The sequence below is a fragment of the Spodoptera frugiperda genome, chromosome 12, assembly GCF_023101765.2.
Source record: "Spodoptera frugiperda isolate SF20-4 chromosome 12, AGI-APGP_CSIRO_Sfru_2.0, whole genome shotgun sequence".
NCBI lineage: Eukaryota > Metazoa > Arthropoda > Insecta > Lepidoptera > Noctuidae > Spodoptera > Spodoptera frugiperda.
Genome location: NC_064223.1, coordinates 6,352,931 through 6,361,516, shown reverse-complemented (window position 1 = coordinate 6,361,516; position 8,586 = coordinate 6,352,931). Strand labels below are relative to the sequence as shown.

The 8,586-nt window shown below is 33.9% G+C and overlaps 1 protein-coding gene across 1 annotated transcript; it reads right to left on the bottom strand.

Annotated features, from left to right (window-relative positions):
* Positions 1–2,015: 2,015 nt before the first annotated feature.
* On the bottom strand, positions 2,016–8,304 carry LOC118262568 (E3 ubiquitin-protein ligase LRSAM1). The gene is made up of 2 exons (XM_035574050.2): positions 5,942–8,304; positions 2,016–5,655 (listed from the first exon to the last, which is right to left on the bottom strand). Exon 1 carries the CDS (start codon positions 8,077–8,079, stop codon positions 5,959–5,961), a length of 2,121 nt encoding a protein of 706 aa, XP_035429943.1. The 5' UTR covers positions 8,080–8,304; the 3' UTR covers positions 2,016–5,655; positions 5,942–5,958.
* Positions 8,305–8,586: the final 282 nt, after the last annotated feature.

Here is an 8,586-nt window from a genome sequence, read left to right as displayed (position 1 = left end):
GAGCCATGTCATAAAAGCTGTTTGGCCGCCCAGAACGGACGGCGGAGGTTTACACATAAAGTTATTTCCAAGTCAAACAGCCAACCCACGTTAATGGAATATCCTCAGTATGACGGTCACAAAATACACCAGATAAAATAGAAACTTTAGATATGTATTAAAATTATATTTCAATCCATTGGTCACCAATGGGAAATTCCGTAGTTGCTTAATACTAGTTCCAGCAAAAAGCCCTTATGCCCAAGGGTTAAGGATCGTATTCTTTTGAAACGACACCTATCTCGAATAAGTATTATCCCAGTCCCTGTGAACCCGGCTTAGCAGAGCACCATATATCGTGTCCTAAAGACTTTAGATACCCACCGTTGACTTTATCGGAATACCCGTAGGATAGGACAAAGGATTTAAACCCGATCTCTTCATATTACGTCATAAAATGAAAGATCAAAAGTAATACATATTTTCTTTTACCTAATTAGTGTCTAGGATTAATTATGATATTAGGTACCTATTATTTTTTTTTACTTTGTGACATCATTTTACTGTGTGGTACAAAAATTTGCCAAAGTATAACTGCGAATTGCTATTAATGTCTACAAAGACTACGCAAGCTACGGAGCGTATCGGAATTAAGAAATGATTATTTTTTCAATAAAATTAAAAAGTATAAATTCTATTTATGAGAATACACTAGACCAGTTCGGGACCAATTAGACACGTAACCGAGAAGTTGAAAATTATCAAGTTAGGTACGAATTAATTCAAATATTTACAGCCAAATTACCAAAGTACTTATTCGATAGGTACCTAATAATCGGTCTGATCACGTACACAAGTTATGTTATACGCACGTGCGATATCAACAAAATCATAAACATTTGGAGGGGGCGCGAGGAGAGGAAGTGCGCCATGCTTCCGGTTTCAGTTTCATTACTGATATTGGTACGTAAGCTACTTCGATTCAATTTCCTTGGCTGCTTCGGCTCACATTTCGCAGAAGCTGACGTTTATATAACGAGTCCATGCGGGATGCGCCTTACTCCGTATTACAAGTAGGTGAGGTTATTTACATAAAATTACTCCGAGCCTGCTGAACAAATTCGTCTCGGGAAAATATTTATGATCAGCTTCTTTGTTTGTCAGTACCTAGTGCCTACCTACTTCGAAACAACCGCCACACCCCAACCAATTCATTGCTATTCTCTCGGAATACTCAGTAAAGAGATAAACGTTTGATTTTCCCCTAAAAAATAATAGCGTCAATTGTACTTCAGTGTGCTTTCCTTCCACTTATATAAAACAACATGTAGCCTCCCGCTGGTTCGACATTGCGTTGTTGACGCCCTCAGCAGGACATGAGCTGAATAAAAATGCGGACATTATTTATTCTACTTCTGTTGACTCGTAGGAGAACTGCCATCAAACCTTACCGAGCCAAAATTCGTCGGCAAATAGAAAATATTGACGTAGGCAAAATGTTTTTTCGCCTCTAATAAAAGGTGTTTTGGATTTTCATCTTAAATGTCACTGCCTTTTGCCAGTTACATTAGATACTACAGTATTTAACACAAATTAGGTAGTTACTACGGGGTTACCGTTAAAATATTGGTTTCTCTGTTTCACCTAATGTAAACGAAAATAAATATCTCTCAAATATTTTGGAACAGCTCTTTACCTTTATTAGAAAATTGCCTTCATGTTTCTGAAGGGAATGAGGGTTGACTTGAAAGGCTTCGCCGTAATTGCTATTTGCGTGTAAACTCCATTATTATAGGTCGCGTCGCATGTAACAAAGGGCTATTATGTCAGAGCACTCGGCTTCACAGATAAATCTAATACTCGTATCAACTTAATACGGCACCAAACTGCCAAATTGATTTCATATTTTAATAAAGACTTTCCTGGTCTGCTCTTTATGAGGAAAAAAGTACGTACGTAATAAAGAAATAATGGTGATTTTCGTATATGTATCAAAAGCTTAGATGAAACGTTAATATAAACGAAATAAAAAAGCGTTTTGTGCTATAACTTATATATTTTCATAAATAAGTGTTCATTAACTTCAAAAAGTAGGAAAATAATTTCACAGATCGCATATAAACGTATCCGCGTGAATATCAGGTGTCAAATATCAATCACGTGCCAACACCTCCACAACAACAAATAAAATGATAATAACTCGTGTGTTGCAATATCACACAACACATAAAAGCAAGTAATTATACAAACAGATAAAATGGAAAAGGTGGGTAAATACAATATTTATATAGATACAACTTTAACACTACTCCACTAATTTAAAGTTACAAGCTAAAAAATAATTTGTATCGTGCTTAAAAATAATCATCAGCTTCAGTCTGATCACGTGAATAAAATTGTATTTTATAATGGCATCAAAATTAAACTATGCAATAATAAATACATAATAGTTTTTTTACACTATTGGACATAAGTTACATAAATGATCAACATTGTCATATCGACATGACGTTATTGCAACAGTTACCGTACCGTACGTATGATACGACATTGCCCCTATGTGTTTTCCTCATATACGACTAAAATGAATAAAAAATATGGCAAACAATAGATATGACCAAAGTGTAAATAAAATAAATATTTGGTCAGCTAGCTCTTCAAAGGTACTGCTTGCATAGATGTCGACGTGTATTTGTTCAAAGTTTATGTTAGCGCCATCTATCGAGTTCATAGGAAACGAAGACGACCGCTAGAAGTTTTCATAGCGCTAGGAAAACTTCAACTCCTACAGTGTTGTCATCTCCGTTCAAAATTGCCATATCGAAAATCTGATGGGGCACTCAATTGCAGTATTAACAATAATGCATAATTTATGATTACTTTGTTACGTACAGGGTTGTAAGTCGACTTACACCTTTTATGGAAACAACTCTTTAAAAGATATAGGTAGACTTAACCTGTAAGGCTGTAAACCAGTATAACCCATAAGATGCAACTATAATAACACGAAATACATGTAACACACAGCCAACTGCACGTCATGTAAGTATTAGATCAAAAAGCATCTTTAAAACAAAGCAATAATGATCAATTTTGTACTAGAGTGCAGTTGACCATACAAAAGCTCGGGCAGGTCAAAAAACAATGCTTATTTAACTTATCGATAGACTTAACTGCCAATATCGGTGCACTATTGTAATTGTAACAAATCTTACTTTATAAATGTTATTGCTATCATGTAGTCTTAAATTGTTCCAATATACTTTAACCACAAGTTATCTTATTTCCTGCTATTCCTTGTGAGTGATACCTTAATTTAATAATTTAGGTTCTTAATATAAAATATCTATTTAAATTTCTAAATATCTATCTCCACTGCATGACAATTTTTTTATATAAATAGATATTTTATTTCAATCAGAACTAAAGGCAGTAATTCGTACGTTTTCGTAGCTTTATAAACAACTAGTATGTTAGTTTGTTTAATATAATAATTAGTCTTTACCGCTTATTGGAAGTTTACATCTAACTCGTTCTATATTAGTATTGACCTTATACAGAGTATCTACTTCTATTTATTCGCGTGTTATTATTGCCAGTAACGGCGTTTCAACCGAACTACGATACAGTACCGTAAGTTTCCTACTGTGTTCGTATTACTTAAGAATAATCGTTTTACTGTATTCTATAATTTATGCTTTGGCTAATGAACAACTTTAAAAATTAACTTCTAATAAAACTAAATAATATAAAAAGCGTTTCTGATATAATAATCGATTACATAATCAAGTCACGATAGTATAACGTAATGACTTAATTTAAGAATAAATGAGCGTTTTATGGACAAAGATACAATCGAAAATATATTATACTAGTACTAGATATTTTCTCAAAATCCAATTGGCACAGCCCTTGCAAGTTTTTTTTTAAAAGCATCAATATTTTTAACTTGTTCATTGCATGAACATTATAGTATAGTCTGTTCGCTCAATTAGCATCACATGAGATGCTTCCAATAGTCAGACAACACATTAACCGTTCAACAGACATTTAACTTTATTGTTTTGTAATGAGGTCGAAAATCTATTGAAGAAAGCCAGTACTGACAGTAGAAGCGCCAACACTAACAGTTTATAAGGCTTGTTATAATGAGAGGTTCTCGCGCCACTAATTGAGCAACAGACTTACAATAGAGTGATGAGAACCATGCCAACACACTGGCATCAACTAGAAGGCACAATCTTTTAGATTGACTTTCATTAGAAGTCACAGCCACAGCTGTTTAACATCTATTTTAAAAGACATTTTGACAAGTCATTTTTATATGTCACACAACACCCAATGTGAATCAAATTGATGATAAAATTAAAGTGACTAGTATTTACATTACGTTAACAAGTTAATTCCATGCACACAAAGGCATTTGTGTATCCAGTCTTCTTTATGTGAATAACAATACAATATTTTCGTATGAATAACACTAAAAGCTTAACGTTATTTTATTATAACAACAAAACATACCTGTCGAATAATATTGATAAAAAGTGAATAACAAAAAGTTAATAGAAAATTCTTGCAAAACTGGTCCATTCTGCGCTTTTTCAACTGTACCTGCCTTAAAAAGCACAAGATGGCGATAACAGCGTTTTACAACGAATTTTTTTATCTTAAATAATATAATAAAAATATTTAAATAATAATCACCAGTTAAAATCACATTCAATGTAGAATTCCTCCCAAAGGAGTAATTCAAGATCGACTTCCATTCACAGTTTACAATTCCACATGAAGAGAAAATAGTCTAATTGATGAATTGTGATTTAATCATGAAAAGATACTTAAAAAGTTTTCTAAGCGATCTTACACAATTACAACAGAAAAATATTTAACCATATTTACAAGAACAGTAGTTTCTTTTTACCAAGTTCATACTTGAAAAGAAAGAAAACAATAAAACTGAAAATTGTTAAAATATTGTTTAAAATTACGAGAGGAACCATTTTACTGTAGGTATTTTACTGAACAAATAATTCTATTATCATTTCAATATAAAAGAAACTCTATAAAAGAATATCAAAACAGTTGAAAGTGGCTTATCAACATAAGCCTTACAATCTGATAATTTTATCAACAAATATGCAAAACAGAGGCGAACAGAGATACCGAGTTTATTTTACGTTTAACGAGATTGGAACAAGAGCGTGTTCGGCGCTCTGATTGGTTGTTTCTTCGCGCCAGCCAATCAGAGCGCCGCATACGCTCTCGTTTCATTTTCGTTCAACGTAATGCAAACTAGTACTAGGGCTACAAGTTAGTTATCTCTCATAAATTGATTCGATGACTAGGTACCTACTTTCTTTTCATGTGGTTTACATCTTCTTAACATAAATATTAGAAAATACAACATCACAACAAAATAATATGGTTTCTTTGAAGTTCTTATTACCCTTCCTTTTACATTGGGTATAAAATAGGACAATGAAAATAATTGCTGAGCAAACTTCAAGCATAATTGTGCAAGAGCTTATGGCTCATTATATTAACTGATACAAGTCATAAATATAAATAATATAGATAAATTTTACAACTTACAATATTGAAGGACATCTCTGAAAAAACAAGGAAATAAATCTTGCATAAACACTTTATCACCTTTTATTCTTTTCATTGGGCCTCCTGAAATTAATAAGTACAATTTTAGCATTACAATCAATTTCATTACTATTTTTAAAAACAAGATGATATATTGATCTATTTTTCATCACACTTTTTATCCCTGAAGGGGTAGGCAGAGGTGCACATTACAGCATGTAATGCAACTTGTACAATGTACACCCACTTTTCACCATTTGTGTTTTAAGTCCCATGTAATAGGGAGGTGAGCATATTGCTGTATATCAGGCACAATTCCAGACTCTGTGTTATTACTGTAAAAAGAAAGTATAATAATTTTGAAATTTACCTCATAATCAAGAGTCATCACGCAACCATAACTTTGATGGTCCTTTCTATGGTAGATCTGCACATAGGACAGCTCTCCATCTCCTTGCTAGCACATGGCTGGCAACAACACATGTGACCACATGGTACAAAAACTACTTCACTCTTAGCATCCATACAAATGACACACTCTGCTTCTAGTACTGTGTCATCAGCTTGGCTTGTTGTAACCACCCCGGTACATTGCTGCTCCTCACTCAGTTCTTCAGTGGGAGCACTTGGTGCACCAACAGGTGATGCCTCAAAGTTGTGATTCTGGCTCTTAGCTCCTACATATAATTGTATTGCTCTCATAATAGCATCTCTGTCAGTTGACAATGAGACACCACTAGACTTTAGTTCTTCTTTAGTGATGTTCAATAAAGAGTCTCCAGAAAACAAAAACTTGACCAAGAATGGCAAACAATGTATTACACCTTCCTGTAAGAGGTAATTAGCTAGGATAGGGTCCAAACTTTTTCCAATATCCAATAAAGTTCTTGGGGCAGAATCCATTAATTTCTGATAATTCTTTAACCAAAAATCGTTGGATTTATTAGTTTCACTATCCATTTCCTTTAAAGTTTCAACAAGTTGTTTTCGCCGTTTATTCTGTTGACCAAAAAGGTCATCTAATAAGTTAACCAATTGTATTCTCTGGTGAAGCAACTCATTATAATTATATGCTATTTGCAATCTTTTCTTTTCTTGTTCTATAACACTTAACCGTGCCAAATGTGAAGAAATCAATGATATTTCCTGATTCAAACTCCATGTTTTTGCATCAACCTTTTCTAACAATGAAGCTACAATCGCCATTTGAATGTCCTGATCTTCTAATAGCTGTTCCACTAAAGCTGTGCGGGATTGGTCTTTGGCGTTTAATAGCTCAGTCAGTTTTCCACTTACTTCTAAATCCTGCATAAGCATGCTTTGTTTCACATTATTCAGAGAATCTTCATAATATTTCTTGGAATGTCTGACTGCATAGTCTTCTTCGATGAGCATTTCCATTGCCCTTAATACATCAGCCTTTTTGATATTATCATAGTTTTGCCTAGTAATCTCAAGTAACCTGTCATGCTCAGCCTGCTCGTAAGCAAGTTGTTGTTGTATTATTTCTGGTTTTAAATAGTCAGATTGTATAAAGTTCTTAACTAAACATTCAATTTCTTTTTCATCTTCTTGTATTGCTTTTATTAGTTTTTGTCTGTCTATTTCTTTTACCATATGCACTTTAGCTATCTCATTATCTAACTCCATCTGTTCCTGTATTATTGTATTTAAAAACTTTTCTCTTTGTTCCTTGGCTGCCTTGTGTAGTCTATTCTCTTGTTCAATGATGGCAGCCTCTTGCTCCTCCCATGTCAGTGTATTACGTCTGGCAAATGGATCTAGCACCATGGAAGGAGTTTGAACAGTCGGCATGTCCTGGTCTATGGATATTGGAGGGTTATAATCTATATTCATTTTATCACATAAAAATTTCATAATAGCTGCAGTATCTTGTATGGCAATATCAGACGGAGGGAATAAAAACTGTTCACCATCTATATCTAGTGATGTCAGATTAGAAGCTAAACATAATTCTGGACAGAGTTCATACAAATCTTTGTTTTCGCTGAGGTTTAGTTTCCTCAAGTTTTTTAGTTTACCTATGGCTGGTGTTAGGCTTTGAAGCTGATTCTTGGAGACATCTAATATTTGTAATGATTGCATATACTGTATATTCTCAGGAAGTGCTTTTATGTGGTTATCTTGAATGTACAGCTCAGTCAGGTTTACCAGATATCTAATATCACTGGGTAGTTGTACAAATCTATTACTGCTAAGATTAATTACCTTAACAAGGTACAAATCTGACAATTGACCTCCTTCTTCTAATGAGTGTAGACAATTAATATGCAAATACAAACGTTCTTTTCGGTACACTTTGCATATCGAATAAGTACCGGAGGGTACTTGGCGGAGCTGGCATTCTGATAGATCAAAATCCGGTTCTGGTGATTCCCTGGCGATGTATAACTTCCTTTCCAGTTTTGCTCGAGCATCATTATCATTATTCTGTCTTCCAAACAACGACATTGTCGCTCGGTTGACGCACGACACGGCACAACCCATTAAACAATAAGTTTTACTTGTTAACAACCTTCACAATCGTCACCGCCTTCGATGTTTCATTGCAAATGAATTATTGTTCACTCTTAAGTTGAACGTGTTATCAAAATATCATAGCTTTCATTTCTGTAATCGCAAAATTATGACAACAAAATCAAAATAATACAATAGTAAATAATCAATCAGCAGTGAACGAACAAGAATGAGTAACGAGCGAGTGACATGACAGTTAGTAACAATGACACTTGACAGTCATTTTGTCCACTCCAATTTACGCATCTAAAAAAAATCTTGGAGAAACGGAACGTACACTACAAAAATAACAAGACTCACGAAAAAATATTTTAATATTAAAATAGCAGACAATCTGTAACTTCGTACAAGCAAAGCTCTAGATGGTTTTTATGCATTTTCTGTTTCTAGAATAGAATTCTCTGTTTAGGAGTTCCACTCTATTCATACCATAGACCACAGTTATTCTGTTCTTTGCCATAGACTATTCGCGCCTTT